General features: G+C 40.7%; 1 protein-coding gene across 1 annotated transcript in view; it reads left to right on the top strand.

The window, feature by feature from the left end:
- The window catches only part of GPR149 (G protein-coupled receptor 149), a 28,437-nt gene extending 14,971 nt beyond the window's left edge, over positions 1–13,466 (top strand). Inside the window, 1 exon segment of the mRNA XM_009333946.1 lies at positions 12,894–13,466. Coding sequence (XP_009332221.1) covers positions 12,894–13,466 — 573 coding nt within the window.
- Positions 13,467–19,934: the final 6,468 nt, after the last annotated feature.

The following is a 19,934-nucleotide window of genomic DNA, read 5'->3' on the forward strand; positions in this document are numbered from 1 at the left end:
GGGGTTGGTTTTGGAAATTGGAAGGTCAGAAGCAAATGTGGGTAGGTCATCTTCAGCAATTCCAACTTTATCAAAATGGAGAAAAAAAATCCAACCATGTTTTACTAAAGTTTGTAAATAGCAAGGTTAGTCAACAGTGGGTCTGATCCAAAGCACCCCAAGTCCAAACATCCCAGCTTTTAGTCAGGTAAATATTCCATTATATTTAGTGGGGCTTTGTCACAGTCTGCATAAAGCTTTCATTTGAAAAACTTCTGGTATTTCGTATGTCTGATGCCAGCAGCCACTCCAGTACTTCAGAGGAAAGTAACTCTTAGCAGGACTGAATGTTTTTCAGTGCTGTCTGCTGAGAGGAGGGATAGCACATGCCAGCTGGCCTGCACTGCTCACTTGCCTGAAGTGGTTCAGGGAAACAAGGGATAAGAAGTCTCTCCCTACATTACTTTTTTTTTCACCCTCTGAGCAACAAGTGATACATGCAGAAGGCTGCCCATTTTAATTTGTATTATGAAAGCAGTATTTTTTATTCTGTTACTTTCAGACCTTAGAGAAGCAGTGAGAAAGGTATCAATCACTTTGACTTAGCTTTTTCGAAAGTAGGGTGCCCGACAATATATGCCTTTGATTTTCTGTTGAAGCTATGTACTACTTGGAAAATGGCACTACCTTGGAGTGATAGTAATGATGCCGTAGCTGGTTGTCTCCCCATCTTCTGTTCTGTGAGTAAAGAGTTACTCCATCAAAGTGATTTCTCTGGAATAAAAGTGGCATGAAAGGAGAATGAGGCACCAGGTTTTATTTAATACCTATGTAGGCTAGCTATAATTGAGAGGGAGAGAAGAAATAGTACTTGTCATTTCTAACTCTTGCTCAGCTGCATTTTTGAAAGATACTTTTAACACCTCATAAAATACCAGTGTATCTCCCTTTCCTAAAGAGATTGGGTGTAAATATGTCAAGTATTTTTTTGCCTATAGTTAAGTGCCTTCAGGCAACAGAAATCTCCCAGGCTTGCAATATGTTGTAGGCTTTCTGATTATGTTTTTTCTTTGACTTGATACCTCATCTGTGGGTTGCCTCAAACAAACTTTCAAGAGACTGTCTGTATAGACCCTATTTATGTGCCCTGCAAAGAGAAAGAGGGGGAGGCTATGTAAATTATTTCACTTAGGAGGAGTCAGTGCTGTATTTCTGTATGTCTGCAGTTTTAAGTTTTTTTAGCAGTGATAAATACACAGGATCTTTCTCACTCCAGGAAAGTTGTAAACATTCCAGTAAACACCAGGCACAGCATAGAAGCTGAGTTACGAATGGACTGAAAGATTATATTTGCTTTCCACTGGCCTATACTACTGTACCCATGCTAATCTGCTGTGATGTTCTCGCCTGGTCTCTTCCTGCAGGTGGTGTTCCCTCGGCTGGAAAATCAATATAGCATTTCACCATCATCTTCTAACTTTGCTCCAAGTGGGACAAAGTGGTGCGGGCCTTGCGATGCTTGCTGACTCTCTGCCTGCAGTTAAACTCCAGTTGGCACTCTGTTGAATTGCACAAACAGGAGAAATATTGAGAGTAGAAACACTTGCCCGGGAGGGCAAGGCTGAATATAGGCAAGCTCCTATAGCACTTCCCTCATGCTGGCACCCCAGTGTGAAGCAGCTAGCTTCCTATGGCTGCTGTTTATTCTGTCTGGTTCAGATAAATAAGCAAGAGCTTTCAGATCTGTTGCTTAAACAGGTTTTTATGAATGCTAGATACAAGTATACATGCACGCGTGGAACTAGAGAAAAGAAATAAAAAACTGGGCTGTGGAGAAGTAATGAGGATAAATAAGCCTTGTGGAGCTGACCAATGACACTGTATGTCAGAGACTCTTACAGAAATCAATCCTGCAAAGAGCTGCCACTGATTGGTATCAATGTTCTTTCTCTGAGAGAACAGACAATGCTACAAACAAAATCAGTATCACACTGACTAAGGGATCCTTGTACATTGGTCCTAATGCCACTTAATGAAATAGGAGTTACAAAAGCAGTGCAATTTAGACAGCTTCCAATAAACCCATTACATTGTAGGCTGATATGTTCTCCATTTTTTTAAAGGCTTGTGCTGTTCTTCAATGTATTTTTCTTCATTATATTTTCCTAGTAAGCAAAAACACTGTTTCAGCTTAACTTTACAATACCTGCAGCTCAGCAGAAAGCCTGTTAGTATGATGCTTGCAAATGAACTCAGAACTTTTTTCCAGGACTGGCAGTACACACGTCAAGTAAACTTCACCAACTCTGGTGAAAAGGGTAAGGCCCAGTTTTTCAGCTATTACAAAAAAGAGAATGAATGTCAGCAGATTATCTCCTGTGCAAAGAGTGGCCGCTTCCTGGTAGCAACGCGATGGAGAGCTGGACCAGACATTCCAAGCTCTGATTTCTATACCCAACACATGCTGCCCAATAGACCTCTTCTCTCTTCTGCAATACTAACCTTCTTCAGACAGTTAATAATGCAATTAGCCCATCAGTCAAGACCATTAAGAAGTCATTTTCAAACGTTCATAGCTGGAAAGCTTTGGCAGATATATGTAATTATGCAAAAGCCATGTTCTTTAGAGTGTGATATGTAGATTGCAGAGTTGCACCTTTCTAAAGCAGGAAATGCCAGTTCTGTGGACACTAGCACTGCTTTAATTGTGGTCCACTTGACAAAACCCTTATTACTTGAGACTCATTGATACCGTGCAATGGAGATTCAAGGGTGGAGCTCTCTCTACAGCTAGGAGCAAGGTGGTTGCCTCAGTGCAGTGCTAGCCTCATTGTTCTGCTTTTAAAACCTCAGGTAGCTTCTCCACCTGCCTCTCTGTATGAACATAGGTGTGCACATAGACCATGACCTTAGCCTGCAATTGCATGGCCAGTTGTTGCCCACATTCGGTGTACCACATGAGAAAACCACACAAGATAGAAATACAAGAGCCAGAATTAATTTGCCCAGGTAGCCACAGTGCTGGCATTTTTACACTTCCAAGTGCATGACTTCACAATTTAAATGTTCTTCTAGTGTAGATTTTGAATAATATCTCTGTTTCTTGTGCACACCCCAAATATTTATCTTCATGCAAATAATTAAAACTAACACTGAAATTTTAATTCTGTGCACTCTTTTTTACCTGAAAGTACAAATAAATTATTAGAAATTGTCATAAATATTTCACACTGTGTTGTGAGAACAAATGCACAGAATTACATAAGGGCGAAGTCTGTACTTGTTCTAAAAACCTAATTAAAAATAACAAAAGTACAAATCAAAACAGACACGCTCATTTTCCCGGTTATTTTTGAAAGATCAGCATAGGATGTGAGACAGGTGTCCTGAAGGCAAGAAGTTTGGTGAAAGCCAGACATTTCAGCAAATCCTGTCAGGCAAGCCTGTTTCTGTATTGAAGAGAGTTGTTTCTTGTAAAATCATCTATTCTGTCTGTGAAGAAGACTATTTAAATGTAAGAGATTTGAAACAGCAAATCTTTACATGAAAATATAGATTGTTTGTAATAATTTTAGCATAGGTAGGTGCAGAGCATCTAGACTTCTGTAGGACATCAGCGATTACAGACCACAGAGAAACTGAAGCTCATGACAGATGACTCCCATGAAGCCCAGCAGTAAGGAGAGCCATGGACTCATTTGAACGGCCTTAAAACCAGGTGCCTTCTGAGCTTCTGTCCATGTTGCACCCATACTGCAGGGTGTCACTAAAGGTGCCGTATGCATTATTTGTGGACTATTAAAGCGCTTTCTGTTGAGCTCATTTACTTCAGCCCCAGACAACTGAGTACAGAAGTTCTGGCATGTAGATGCAAGTATTCTTACCTTGGATGCCTCTGTTGCACTTTCTGTTACTAATTTGCTCCAAATAAAGGTCTGTCTGCATCAGGCAGGCCAATGACAAATACTGGTTTTCAGGTCATCTGAGGTGAGCTTGTCTATTCTTGTCATCCCCTATTAGCTCTAAATTTACTGCAGTTAGCCTCTCAAAGGGCAAATCATTGCAGTAATTAATTTTACTGCAGCTAATTTTTATTTTTAGGGAAGTGGAAGACTAAGCCTCTATTTTAAAATAAACAGAAAACACATTGTCTCTGGAAAGAAATGTTGGGATCCTTACTGGAAACATTCTAAAAATAGAACTTTTCAGCTAGAGCTGTATTCCACCAAAGTAATTAGGAATGCAAACTCATTAGAGCTTTATTTAGATGGCTGATATTTCTGTTTGGGAAGGCGGCATGGCCCAGTGGGAGTGGCGTTGGACTGGGACGCAGCAAAACCTTCCATCTGTTCTTGGCTCTACCACTGTGCCATTCCGCAGGCTTGGGAGAGTCACTCTCTGTTCTGGGACCTCACATCAGAGCTCTCCTACCTTTTCCAGAGATGAGATACACGCTCTAATATGATCTCTACTTTGCTGTAACACTAATATTACACCTATCTTATTATTCCAGGGCCTGTGATTCATGACATTTGAAAATTAGGAATCGTGAGGGAGAGTCTACAAACTACCTTGTGCTTGAGTCTGTTGCCCTGACACAGGCGTATAGAACCAGTTGAGATGCCTTAGGGTGTCCCACTTGGCCTCCAACTGCTGCTTCAGGAGGCTGTAGGTCTCCCATTAGTTATTATTTGAAAGTTTATATTAGTTTATATCTGAAAGTTTTTTAAGGATATCCTGAATCCTCTATGGCATCTCTGATGGCACTGGACAACCATGTCTGGGCAACTAGTTCAAACTTTAAATGTCTGAGTACACAGTCTTCTTGCATAGTCAGGGAGGGTAACTCCTAACTTAGGTGCACTGGAGTATCCTCCAAACAAATTTTCTTCTTCCCCCTGATCATGTAGGAATTCCAGATTCTTAGGCATTTCCTTTCTTCCCCCAGTTAACCTTTTTCTTCTCCACTGGCCTTTACCATATTGCAACACAAGTTTATTGTCTTTAAAATCAAACTGAGCTGTGAGCTACGTGAGCCATCGTTCAGGTCATGTGGCTCTGAACAGTTTATCTTTGATTTTAGTTGCTAACAAGCGTTACCTAGCTAAGGATCCACTTCTGGAACAGAGTGAGGTTTGTTCTCAGGAGATGTATTAATTGATAACTGCGTTTGGAGAATGGAGCTGTTCATGCTTTCCTTTCCCTGCTGTGCAGTCATCCACTCCCTGAAACAAAAAATTACCAGGAAATCCTGGGAAGTGTGTGCTTATCCAGACTGGACGATGGTTTCTGCAGGTGCTAAACTCTGGACAACTAGGACCGCTGAGTTTAAGATCCTTGTAACAGGATGAATCCAGTTACACTTACTAGAAAATGCAAAAAGTATGTAAAAATGTTTGGTACTTGAAATATTAATATGTTAGCCTTGAAGAATTTTCTAGGCTCCCTCTAGCAGAATAAATTCTTGATCACTTGTAAACTAGTTTTAAGTTATTTCGAACATCACATGTAAATACATCAGAAACAGTATTCAAAGTTGGTTGCAGTCATACATTCCTGACTTCTCTGTAAGTGCCCAGCTCTGCAAATTGCTGATCAACTCCTGCAGACACTAAAGGGAAGCAGAGGGAATACTGTACACCCTTGGGAGGCACTTACCAGCATGCAGAATGAGGCTTTGCTTTGGCAAGTGCTGAAATTAAAATTTTCTTAGAGTGTACTTGCAGCTTAATACCCCTCTATTAATATTTCACATAAATACAACTATTTCATGGCAAACCAGATAGAAAAGGGTGTTTTGCTTTGGTTTCTGCCAGTTTGGAAGGAGAAATACAGTAACAGATTCTGTAAAAGTTGCCTTCCCCTATCCTTCCCTTCCCTTCCCTTCCCCCTCAAAAAAGCCATAGGGATCAAAAACTTATTTCCTGTTCAGGGAACGCTGCGGAGTTTCTAGGTTCCATAAATGGCCTTAGTAGGATCATTTAAAAACTGTAAGTCAGATGGCTCCTGGTGGGCCCTTTCTCACTGTTTTGAGCACTTCCAAATTGAAACCTTTCTGCCAGGGCCCGTTGCCCAGCCACCGTGTACCTTGGTTACGTCCTCTGCAGAGGCTGAAGCCTCCCCTGTGTGACAGTATCCTCCCCTGGTGAATCCGGCTCAACCTCTGCTCAGGCAGCTGGAGCAGGACAGGGGAGCCCGGTCTTAAACTACAATGATTATGGGGAAAGGTTTGTCTCATAGCTACAACAACTACTTTCTGTCTTCTTTGAAATCTGGAAGGTGGATAATTTAATTTAATAATGAAAGGATTTGCTTTATCAATTATGCAGAGATTTCAGAATGCATCAGCACTCCTTAAGGAACAAGTACATTTGTGATTTATTTCATTGTAACTTTTTGTCTTTGCTTGTTAAAAATGCATGTGCTGGTACATGTAGTTCTCCAGTGAAATCCCTGTCCCAGATTCTAGCAGACAGAATTGCCTCCAGCCATCTCGGGCAGGAGCTGCACGGGGGGTATGCCCTGTGGTAGGACGTGATGGAAATAAAACCTCTCCACAAAAAGTAAAACTAGGCAAGGCAAGGGCCAGCTCTTGTTGGCAGGAGCTCGTGGCAAACATCACAGTGTTAGAGATCCTGCAGCGTTCCCAAGTGATGAAATGTGTGTGGATATATAGTAAGCAACTTTGAAAATTACCAACTTGCTGTTTCTGTGATGCAAACCTGCAGAAAACAGTCCTCTAGAGGGATAGCTCAGATTTAGTGCTAGATTGCAATTTTATAAGACCCGGCAGATATTTTGTGGTATTCAGTTAAAGCTGGCCTCAGCATAAAGATAGCGATTTTGGCTTACAGAATGTTTTGACTGGGGAATGCCATGATTTTTTAAATTGAAAAATTTGAGCATTTCCAAATTAAAACCTTTCAATCCTACCAGAAATTAAGAAATTAATTGTAAGAAGGTAAATATTTTATATACATATATGCATGTGTACAATGAATAAATAAATACTTACACGTATCTATGCATGTGTGCACGCAGAGAAAAAGTATCTATAAGTGGATATAAGAACCAGAACAGACTTAATTTTAAATCTGTTGTGTTCAAGCAGATAAGTGTCTGATCCTTCCTTCACCTCTCCTAGTTGAGAGTGAGTAAGGTCTCAGAAGGACAAGTCTTCACAGGATCAGAATCATTAATAGCAAGGCTTCCTTGTCCTGTGTAGTTGCCATGGATGCCAAACTGGTATGGGATAGATGCATGAGAGTTAGAAAGAATGCACTTCAGCTATGGGGTGTCATGTGATAGTACTACAAATCCTGGTATAACTAATTCTGATAAAACAAACAACAGTACTGGAGTTGTAGAAAAATTTCTACATTTTATTTAGGAATAATGATAATTATATATGTGTATGTAATGTACTGCAAAACTGCTGAGACACAAAAGCTGCAAAATGGCACTTTGGTTGAAAAGATAGGGTTTTATTTTATTTCACAAAGCTCTTTACCTTTATGCTAGTGCCTGATTCCTGCATGCATTGTCAAGATAGCATCAAACATTGTCTTTCTGAAGACGATCCAAGAAACAAGTGGCTGTAAGTTTTCTGTACCTTCTTAAAAACATCTGTGTAGAAGTGCTTTAAAAAGAGAATACATAGCATAAATTGTGTGGGAGGAGTTAATATGTGTATTTCTTTTAGAAACTAGGTTTTCTTTTAAATACAGGAGCACAAAGTGTGTGGGCAAAAGAGTGCGGAAAGAGCCTGGTGGAGCAGTACCCTTTCAAAACGCATTTTGGGCCCAGGCTGTGGAGAATGAGATGGCAGACGTTCAGAAAGAGCACAGTGGATTTTTCTGTTTTCACTGAAGTAAAAATTAATCATAACCCTTCTACAACTGCGGATGCTCTTGTTCATGCTAAAATAATGCAGAGATGAGACACAGGAACCTGGATGGATGAACTGAAGGCCACTGTTAAGTGTTCCTCAAATTGCTTCCTCTTCCTACTGCTTTAGAATTAAATTGCATTGTAAGACAAAATCAGAGAGCTGAACTGTAGGTAAAAATGGGAGTGGAAGATAAAATACTTATTCACAGGATGTACCAGATAGTCTGGTTTGCTAGTAGATTCCTATTTATTGCCATGGATGTGTCATAAGAAGCAAAAATGGATATTTAATACTGATATCAAGGATAAGATAGGGGTCACATTCTATTCTCATTAATAGTAATTTATACTGAAAGTAATTCCAGTAATAATCAATTTTACCTAGCTATACATAAAACCAGAAATGCATTCGTCCCTCTTTTGGGCTAACAGTGTTTTTATTCATAGCATTTTTCTGTTGGGCTGTTTGACTCTAGAGCAAAGCTTGCAAAGCAAGGACAGGGTGGGTGACAGCTCTGAATCCAGGAGGGAGCCTGGCTGTGGTGTTCAGTGCCCTGTGCATTGCTAAGGAACTGAGGGGCCGGATCCAGTTCTCGGTCGCTAGTCTCTTTCTGGCTCTGGTGTAGAGTCCTTTCAGGTACTCTGGCTGCAGAGGGATGATCACCGTCTGTGGACGCAGCATCTGCCCTCCAGTGTGGAGCACAGAAGTATTCCTGGGGCTGTGGCACTTTCGGGCCAGCCAAGGTAGTGCTAGTTCCCCTCAGCACTTAGCGGTGAATTTTCAGTTCAGTGGCTCAGATCTCTCCTTGGGCTTATTCCTGCCTTCCCTTATCATGTAATTCCAGGGTTTGATTTAATTTTTAATAAACTCTGCTTAGTAAGTTCTGTAGTGTCATGTAAAAGCTGCTTACTTTTTTCCAGTAATTAGTTGGATTTTTTTAAACTTTGAACAAGTTGCATTGATGATGAATGGGTTTGTTTCACACACACAGGTACTTCGTCAAAGCTTGCGGTTAATAGTCTAGTTTCCTTGCAACTCGGTTGCTGCACTGAGGTAGTTAAGCTGTGATTTGAAAGCTGCTCCCTGCAAGGGCAGTGGTTACTAGGCAGGCGCCTGTCACAGTCACAAGTGCATGGCATTGTGATGCATGGTTTGCAAAGAGACAAATGGATTCTCTACTTGTAGAAATAGGTGAAGGTGTCTGTAATTGAACAATATTTCTACTGGAATTGTTCTAGTGGAAAATGACATAGTTGACTGGCTTCCTGGTTAGTGACTGGGAAGTGGCATAGAAGACTTGGTATATCCTTTTCACTTCTCAAAGTAAACACTGATTTCTCAACAGAAAGCAGACTTTCGGAAAGAGCCACTAAATCTGTGGTCATTGGAAAATTTCTCATTCTCCAGAACTGGAGTATTCATTCCAGCGAGTGTGGATTACTCATTCTCCCTCCAGGTGCCTCAGACATACCCTCCGTCTTCTTGATGTTCAGTCTGACAAATCCACAGTGTTTTATTAAGTAGAACATAACCTTGCACTGAAGTAATCAGTTCTTATTTAACTTTTTTTTCATACTCGTTAGATGTCTTTCTGTATAATCTAAGTGCTGTTCTTCAGACTCTGAGCTTGATTAACAGCCAGAAATGCAGACACTCTTAACTGACCCTGCAAAGGACTTTCAGTGTCGATTGCAGAAACGAGACAGGGGACTGGAAACAGAGCTGTAGGGTTTGTATCCGACAAAAACACCATTCTAAATGTGTGTTACCAAAATTGTTAAGTATCCAGGCTCTATCTATTGCAATATCCAAGACGCTAACCTTGTGCCTCTGTCTGCGCTGCTTAGAACAGTACGCTTTGCCCACGTGATCTTACCCAGAGCTGGATTTGTTGCTCTGTCCTCTGGTAGCCTTAGTAAGCACCTGGGACGGAACAAGTGGACAAGAGTTTCCTCAAGCTGAGAAAACAGTTATTCTCACATCTCTCCTTTCCTGGGGGAGTGATCCTAATTACTAACCGCTACAGAAAATGTAAGTGTCAACACCTAACTGTGCTTTAAAAAAAAGCTCCCTCGTCATTGCTTTGAAACAAAGGCTGCTGGTGCTTACCCTTAGGAGAGCTACACTTGAGGGGGAGCCTGTCCCCGCCATGGCTCTGTACTCGAATAGCGTCCAGGAGCTGGCAGTGAGCTGCTGTCGTCTAACAGTCACCAATACAGGACCTTTGCTGGCTCGATGACACAGCACGATAGCTGCCTCTGTAACTGCACATTGGAAGAACACTTGAGGACTATTTTTCTCTGACAAATCTATTAAGGAGACTAATACAACTTTGATTTCCTTCCAGCAGGGCAAGCCAGCTCCTAGGGTTTTGTCAGGCAAATTCCTTTGTTGAAGGACCACATTAAGTCACAGTCTGGCAAGATTCTTCTACGCAATGAAACCTAATTTCCTTTTCATCCTCTTTAGTGAACGTGAGGTAATGTGGCACTTGATTTAGCTGTCTGGTTGTAAAGTTGTGCCTGATTCGAGAAAAGTCTCATCACAACAGCTTTCTTTAATAATCAGCAAATAATTGCCCTTCCCAGCTCCCTATAAACAATTTCACCTTTCCAATTGGTATCCTAAACCTCTCTGTTTTCACTCACTTTCTCAGTTTTACTAGAAAGGAAACATTAAACAGAACTGGTCCAAGTGGAAGGGGTCCTTTCAGTGCTGAAATAATGCTAGCACTTCTCCATACTGCCAATTATTAGACCTGGTCTTTCTGTCACTCCTCCTTTTGTTCCTCTCTTGTTATTCACACTGTTCGCACAAGACAAATCGGTACCCAGGAGGACAATATTGGAGCTTCTGCTTCCAAGGATGAGCTCAGGACATCCCCTTGTAACTTGCCTGGGAAAGACCGGTCCTTTCCAAAGTCCAGGGTTTCTGTGATTGTCCCTTGGTTGCAGGTAGATTAATCACAACACTCACAAACGAAGAGGCATATCCTGCTCTCCTAAACAGCTGTCTCCCTCTCTCATCTTAGCCCTCCATTGCATGGACAGGAAGAAATGTGAATGCTATCCAAACTCCTTAAAAGCCTCAGACTTACACATCCTGATACATCAACTGTCTCTCATTTTTTCACCTCATGCACTGATTGCTGTAATACTGTTTCTTATTCCCAAATCATCCAGAAAGTTACATGCTACTAAGGAGGGTCTCTGTGCATGTCTCTGTGTGTGTATAGAGGAAGGATAGGGGAGGATGAAGTTTGGGCTGGTGATTTGCCCTGCCAGGCAGCAGCAGCGGGTGATAGGGAGGCACCTTAGCTGGAGAGGGAACTGCAGCACAGAAGGAATAAGGTTGCAATTCACATAACAATGTGATCTGGAGATATTTTAGGTAGATTTAAAAGATCATCAATGGGTCCGGAAAGCAGCATAGCAACACAGAAGACTGTACAAGGTGATTCACCTTGCTGCCTGGCAGCTTTTCAATACCCTCAGTGCACACTTCTCCCTAGTGTTTGTGTGGGTGCAGAGCTGGATTCTGCAGCTTCCCTTGTTTTCAGTAGTCTTCTCTGTTGTGCATTTCCCTCTAAACCAGTGCAGCCCTTCCTCATGAACTGCCCTGTCCCAAGGTCAGCACTTCACTGCCTGCCAAGGAGTCTGCTTTTGGCAAAGCTGTGGTTCATTTTAATAGTATTTTTTAGTGAGTAAGAGCAAGTTTTCAAATGGTAATCCCTGCCCTTCTCATCTCAGTAAGTAGTCAAAGCCCAACTGTAGCAAAGCAGATTAGGATGGAGCAATAGATGAGCCCTCAGTGAGATTCTCCAGAACCTGAGTCTGGTGTTTCTCTGCTGTGTATGTCTACTTCTGCCATCACTTTTGTTCTGTCCAACTGAGTCACTGAATGGACAACCTCCACAGTTAAAAATGAGAGTCTTTATAGTGTGAGAGAAAGAGTCAGGATCCGTCCTGCAGTGCTATGGAAGGGAACATAAAACAACCTACCACTGAGTCAGCTACCGTAGTCCACATAGGAGCAAGCCATGTCCTCTGTTCTCCACGCAGGCACTCCCAGTGATTTCTTTGTGTAATGCCTTTATTTATTTATTTACAGCCTCTGAAACAATATTTTCATTGCAACTGCTAAAAACTGGTGGTTTGAGCATGACCTTTAGTACTGCAGAGCTGTAACTGAATTTTCTTTCTCTGCCTTCAAGTGTGTGAAAATTTCTCTACTGATAAATTCAGCTTTGTTCTAGAAAAGATGTCCTGTATTGGCTTCTAGAACCACTGTGAAATGTGTTTGGCAGTGAGGTTCTGGATGGACCCTCTGGCCATCAGGGTAGTGGCACTGTAAATCCTTATTATAGATTTCCAACTGATACCATTGATTGAACATTATTTCCACTATAAAAATAAAATGCACAGAAAAGTTCCTTGAATAATATCTGATAAGTTGTTTTGGAAAGTTCAGCTTGGTAGCTAAGCCGTCTAACTTTAGGCACGTAATTTAGTTAAGACTAATTAAGACAGGGTGTCCAAGGGAGACAGATGTTGTCAGCGTAGGGTCCTGGTTTTGAACAGTCCTCTGGTGTCATTTCTCTCCTTTTGGTCACTGTATGAGAAGCTTTAGGAGATCAGTATCTTGATCTGATTTAAGCAGAGTGAAAACACTTCCAGAGGTGCCTGTGAGTACTAGCTGGAGAGGTGCCTGCTAGTGCTGGCTGTCTCGTTGTGGACTGGCTACAATGAAACATTAAGTGTAGACTGTTCTAATAAAGTGTGTGTGTCCATAAGCTGCAAGCTGAGTCACAGTCACTTGGGACTTCACTTTTTATACTGAAGTGTGTAATTATAAACCACTTCTTTCTACTCTTTAAAGACATAAATACCAGGTTTCTAAAACACTGCAAGGAAGAGTCTACAACAGTAAAATAAGTTAACAAACTAAGCATAATTGGCTTATTTATAATGGATTCTAACGTCAAACATTAGTATTAGATAATGGTCATTCTTTCTCTTTTCAGCGAGCAGGTGGGGCCTTAGCTATCCCTCTGTGTGCATTTCAAGGAACTGTGTCTCTTCAGGCACCCACGGGAAAAACGCTCTCTTTATCTACATACGAGGTAAGCACTGAAGGGCAAAAAATAACACCGACGTCAAAGAAAATTGAAGTGTATCGATCTAAAAGCGTTGGTCACGAGCCAAACCCAGAGGAGTCTCCTAATACGTTTGCTGACACAAGCGTTAAAATTCATTTAGAGGTGCTTGAAATTTGTGACAATGAAGAGGCCCTGGATACTGTGTCAATCATCAGTAATATCAGCCAGTCCTCCACACAGGTAAGGTCTCCATCCTTACGTTATTCACGGAAAGAAAACAGGTTTGTCTCATGTGATTTAGGGGAAACTGCCTCCTACTCCCTCTTCATACCATCAAACAATCCTGACAGCGATATTAACATATCAATTCCAGACACTGTCGAAGCTCATCGGCAGAATAGTAAAAAGCAGCATATGGAAAGAGGTGGTTATCAGGAAGAAATACAAATGTTGAATAAAGCATACAGAAAACGGGAAGAAGATGGCAACAGCAATTAAAAGGCCTTTAATCTAGGCATTTAAACTGATTTGACAGACATTGCTCCTCTTGACTCAAGTTACCCTAGCAAATACAATGTCAACTGTTTTGTCCTAACATATAAATTAATTTTATTTGGGTACACTGTTAAATAGATTAAAACTTTTAATGATATATGGATGGGGTAACAAATACTTAAGTGCTTTACAGCTTTGCATAGCGAATTTCAAGTTATTTATGTATCTATTTGTTTGAGGAACATGTGTGTCTAAAAGGAATCCTAAATAAAGTCTTAAAAACCAGCTTTGGTTGCTTGTTGGCACTGGGTGGTCTGTCTGTTGGAACCTGCAGAAAATGAAGGAGCAGCTCCATAGGTGTGAAGTTAACAACAGTTTTGGCTGACTTGCAGTTCTGCTCTTACTGATGTGCCAGACTTGAAACATTTATCTGAAACAATGTAGCCCAAACCTAAGATTAGTTCATTTAGTTGACTAAGTAGAGGATTAAAAGATATGTAAATGGTTTAATTTTCTACTGCTCTATACATGACTCATATGTAATACCTATGTAAGTGGCCATTGTATAGACCTTTGAATATGGGTGGCTGAAATGTAAGCATGCACATTTTGTAAATACGACATTGGGAAACTTATGAGTGTTCTCATGGTTGACATTTCTTTGATCAAATGTGACAAATGTTGGTTAATTTTATGCCAGTTACTCTGAAGAGTCCCCTTTTTTTGCCTCCATGATCTCTTACCAAGTTAAGAAGTTTCCCAACCATACAGAATATTTGCAACTCAATCCAGATAAAGGCAGCATCTGAAATATTTGAAGAGCTAGGAAGTCAAAATTAATTTGAATAATTCTTCATGTCTGAGCTGTCCCTAAGCAAGGAATAGTTTTACAGTGTCGTCTTCCTCCTCAAGGCCCATGTGAAGCTAATACTTTTCTCAACACAACCACGAGAGTGGGTGTAGCTTGCACATAGTTGCAGGAGTCACACTGGCTCACAGCAAGAACACTACTGTTTTTTTCTGCCATATATATTCTGTCAGTAAACCTGTCATCACTCCTCTTTGGATGGGCCCTCATGCTTTAGATCTGAGTCAGGAGCTGGGGGTTACAACTGATTTGTGACTCCTTAGGAGAGGGGAAAGGAGCTATTCAAGGTGGCCAAACTTAGAGACTGAGCTTAGGCATCGACCTCAGGAGAGTGGTCTGGTGACCTAAATTGGGTCTCGACCTGTATGACCCTCAGGAGGAGCCCATCTCCCTGCTGACTTATAAGGAACCTAGAAATAAGTCTAAAGCCGACCTAAAACCAGTGAATACTCTAATTCGTGTCAAATTCAGACAAGCCAAGGCAGAAACAATGAATGGAGTCCTCAAGTCTTACAATAAATACGCTGCACATGCTTGAAATGCTGGTGCATTTTGACTGAGAGCTCTTTTTCTGAGGGTTTGTCATTCATTTCAGTTAAACAGAGGTAAATTTACTCTCAGGACTTTCAGCAGTTTGATTAAAAATTACACTGCTTCTTTAAGGAATAGATTTAATTTCCAGTGGTATGGGTGACGACATAATCATTTAGGTGTGTGCAGTCACCCTGTTTTCCACTCAGTGGAAAACACTCAGTGGAAAACACAAGGGAAAATAAGCACAACCCTGTTCAGGATTCCTTTATGGCTTATGAACAAACAGAGCAAAAGGGCCAAATACTGTGTCTGTTTGCATTCAGCATTCGATATGGAGGCATGAAAACAAGCAGACGACTTGCCTTCTCACTTCACCAACATAAATCAGGCCTGCCATCGCAATCAGTGGGGCTGTGCTGGTGTGACAGTGATGTAGCACTGAAGAAAATCAGGGTCGAAGACTGCAGGTTGCTGTGATAGAGATGGATCACACTGCAAGTTGTGCTTTCCATGTGCTGCCTTTCCAAGGTGAAAACAAGGATTCTCATAAGATTGTCTCAAGGCTCTTAGTTACACTAAGATGCTATGTTATATTTCAGATTTAACAAGAAACTACAGTAGAAGGAACAATTAGTGGTAAGTCTATTGAATAAATCAATATACATACACGTAGAGCAGAGAGACACATTCTGCTGTCTCTGAATATGTTGCTTTTCTTTGTGTTCTGTAGAAGGAACGCAGAAAGTATCTATAGGAACGGACACGCTCGATCCAGATAAAGGTAGCAAAGTTGTGATGGAGGATGCAGTCCATCACAACTTTAGTTCGGTCAGGTGTTGTGTTTTCCCTGGAAGTGATTTGGACTATGTTAATGAGATTACGTGCTGATGTCTTAATCTCTGATGGATATATTTACAAAGGGTTAAAATTTGGAGGCATTACAATTCTGCATAGCCGTGACCCAGAGCGTGACTTAATTGTAGAGTGTTGTCTTGCTGCTGTAATAAAATATAGATTTTATTTAATGAATCTGTAAATTTGATAATGTACAAATGTCTGATTATTTTATTTTTTGCTCTAAATGACTCACATCATTAAACAATTTAAAGTGTCTGAAAACCCAAGTTGTAATTATTAAGTAGATATCAGCTCCTTGCACAATGCACCAGAGAACCTTCTGTTTGAAAAAATTTGCTCCTGGTTTGTTTATTCACATAAGTGTTAAGGTGTCTTCATTTATCATTTGGACTTAATTTTTAAAGCAATTCTTTTATAAGAGTTTTAAAGGAAAAAAATTTTCTTCCTCCTTGGTTCTTTTTCCTCTGTCTGACCTTTTAATGTATTTCAGTGACAGCTTGACATTTGAGGGCAAAGTGTTTGTCAATGACCATTTGAAGGTGACTTGAAAGAGACCTCATCTCTGTTCAGACACCACAGCAACTGACTGAAAAAAATCCCTTGGAAAATGTGACTTGAATCAGCGCCTGGGCTTCCCCTGCTTTTAGGATGTGGGTTGTTGAATAATGCAAAGGATAGAACACAAGAAACTGGGAAATAATTTTGGAGATAATCTTTGGTAAGCAGTATATCCAGTGGGTCAGAGTTTCCTTTCAGTGTTACAAGAAAAATAGATCTGTAATACACAGGGCCAGGCCCAAGAATCCCAAATACCTCAAAGGATTATGCTTCTTGAAATAAAAGATACAGCCAGGTGCTGAAATGTAAATTTTCTATACTAATCTTGGTAGAAAATATATCTTACAGCATCATACTATTTCAAAATGCAGTCATTTCATAAAAAATAATAAATGTTACTTATACATTATTTTACCTTTATAGATTTGGGGTTGATGCATAGATTCTGGAACATGATTTCACTTCCCGGTATGTATCACTATAATGATTTCCAAGATGACTGTTTGAGTGTTATGTTCCTCTCTCTTAATGAATTTTGCAGATTTAGATGTCTCAGAGCAGAATAAATTCTGATTTTCTAGACTTCTTCAACAGCTCCTATAAGAATTACAATACCCATATCTATATACTCCTGTATGTTGTACACTCTATGTTTTGTAAAACAAACTAATTTTAAAGACCTTCAGTCCTTGCACAAACTATCTTTACTCATAGAGACAGTCCTATTGACTGTAGTACTGCTAGTGTGCAGTAGCAAGATTTACTCGCTGGATTGAGAGCTGTAACGTGGGATCCTCTTTTATTGTGTCTCCCCCTCTCAGTGTTTACCTGACAGGTTTTGTGTTTCCTCACTAGGAATTTGACTTCAAGGAATCTCACTTCAAAGTACTGAAAGGAGAACACTATCTTCTGTCCTCTTTGAGAGCATGCGGCTGTGTAGAGACCATTATGTACAGATGCATTACTTTACATCATGACAGTGTGCTACTGAAGTGGATGAAAACTGAATGTTATGAAAAATGAATAGTGGTTAAAAGGCATTGAAAAGGCCCAGTAATATGCAAACCACTGAGATAATTTCAAGAAATACATCTTTTCACACATATTAGAAAATGATCTTTACATGAATAGATGCACTTTTACTCTCTTTCCAACATCTGAAACTACAAATCTACTAAAAATACTTGAATTTGTAATGTTTTCTTTAGAATGTGTGGTTTTTTCACAGTGTTAAAAAGACATGGCTGAAATGCAGTAGCTACATGCATTCATATGGAAATTTCCTCTTGCACTAAAATCCCACTTATTTCAAATGTGTGCACTGCTTAGGTGTCCAAATACACTATCATGGAGAGATACTGGATCAAACAGAATAAATCTATTGAAGTCATCCAAGTGATTCGAGGTAACCCTAGAACATTTTTCTTCAATAATTTTAAGGAGATACTACAGGCAAAACCAGCTTTCTGACAGCTTACTTAGGCACGCAGAACCTAACAGGAGATGCAACAGCATGTCCAAGTCAGGCAACGTCTGAGAGTGTGGCCAGGCACATCGCTGATGGGACACGTACCATAAGCCCTGGCTGGTGGTACGTGTTATGGATGGTCACCAGGGGCCATTTCATTCCAGGCTTCGCTAGTTTCAGATTAGTATCAGTCAGGTCTCCTGTCCTGGTATATCTAAATAACAGAAGTAGAGATAATAATTGCCCCAATTTCTATTCACCTACAGGCCAAAGAAGGCCTGGAAGGCAAGCTCGTTTGCATGTGGGTAATGTCGCGCCACTGACATGAAAGTTCATACCTGAGCAGTAGGATGTGTTTTCCCATCTAGTATCCTAACCCCTCTATCCTTTCAGAAGGACTTGTGCCATTCTCCCTTGTTTGGCCTGTATAGGTGTGCCAGTAACATATTTCAACAGGGCATCTTTTAACATTTCTTAGATTTCTGAGAATTTATTTTGTGCTAATTTTCTTTGGCTCTTTTTTGCTCCCTAGTTGGTTGTCACTGTGAGACTTTTGAAGAATGCTGTGAAGTTGCTGTTAGTTTATGTAGGATGACAAATGCAAGAAGTCATGGAGCGTGCTTCCCTAGTCTGCATTAAGCCTCAGATGCAGGATGAGAAGGGAAGTAAGGAAGAAGTCTATTTCCTCCTATATTTCTCATTTCTCTCCCACGCTCCTTCATGTAATTTGCCTTTTGGATGATCTTCCTCAGTGTCCTCCAGTCCTTGTACTTTCTGTTCTTGATCCCCTCCCTTTCCCTCTTTTCTCTGGGTAACCTCACCCAAAGTTCAGCTACTTGCTGTGCTGATGACTCAGAGATCTTGCTGTCTGTTCCTTACTTGTGTCTTTATTCAAATTAAAATCCGAGCTTCTCTGAGATTTCCTTCTACCTGAAACTGGGTATAGCTAAAAAAAGACCACATGATGTCTCTTGCACAGACCCTCCTGTGCAAGACTGTGGCATGATGCTGTGCCATTTTGTAGACGTACAGATTAGCTCTGGGTGAGTTGGTAGATCTGTACAGGACACTGGTGCACTGCAGGTCTCGTCCCCAGCGTGGTGCCCTTTCGTCCTTGGAGGAGTGGGCCCCGTCAGCCATCTGCTGCCTACTGCCATGATCACTAAGAAGAGCTCCAGTGGCTGCCTTGTCACTTGCCTCCATAACCTGAGGTGTCTTTGAGTAAAAGGCTACAGATGTGTGCTATGACAAGGCGTTGTGATTTTGATTTGCATGTTTTAAGGCCGTGGAAATAAGTACTTCATTAAGCATGGAGAAGGATAAGCCTAGCAGCAAGACAAGTGGCTACATAAAGCATTTTGTGAGGGGAAAAGAAAAAAGAAAATACAGATCTTTTTAACTTGAGTACTTAGTTCTTACTTCATTATATAGCCAACTGCTGGGAGTTGTTGGACTAACTGTAGGTAAACTGTAGGCAGAGAAAAAAAGAGAAGACGGTTTCCTTTGAAAGAAGCAGTCCTTTACCTGAGAGAAGTTTGAAAATCAGTGTGTAACATTGTATTTCGGAGACCTGAATGCTAGTAATTCTTAAATGAATGTAAATCATACCAACAAAGAAGAAAAGGCAAAGAATATGTAAAGAAATGAGATCGAAGAAGCATTTATAGCTGCACAATGGTATTCAAGGAAACAAAAAGAACATTAATTAACTGTTGAAAGAGTAATAATTCTGGGAATAATTTTATGTAATTTAAAACGTTTAACACTCCTGAGAACTTGGACAAAGTATACCTCATACAGCAGCAGTCAGCCAGCAGACCCAGATCTGGTAGCTATTTAAATATGCATATTCTATTTAAAAAAGAAACCATAGGAATACCCAGCTGGTACACAGAAAGGGTAGTAACCCCACATGTAATGACGAAGACCAACATTTAATGTTTCCTTAAAATCTTATCTGCAGCCTCAGAAAGGGAAATCAAAACTTAGATCTGTAAATTGAAACAAGAAGAGATATTCACGCACGATGAACTTCAGTGACATTTTGCGGTGAATATATTGCCTTATTCAGTCGCTGTTGTGCTTCGCTCTCGGGAGCGTTTCAGGACGGCGCTGCCATCCTCGCCCGCAGTAACGTCAGGCTGGTCGAGGTGCGAAGTGCCGCTCTCCGTACACGGAGGAGTCG

The sequence above is a fragment of the Pygoscelis adeliae genome, unplaced genomic scaffold, assembly GCF_000699105.1.
Source record: "Pygoscelis adeliae isolate BGI_AS28 unplaced genomic scaffold, ASM69910v1 Scaffold241, whole genome shotgun sequence".
Lineage (NCBI taxonomy): Eukaryota > Metazoa > Chordata > Aves > Sphenisciformes > Spheniscidae > Pygoscelis > Pygoscelis adeliae.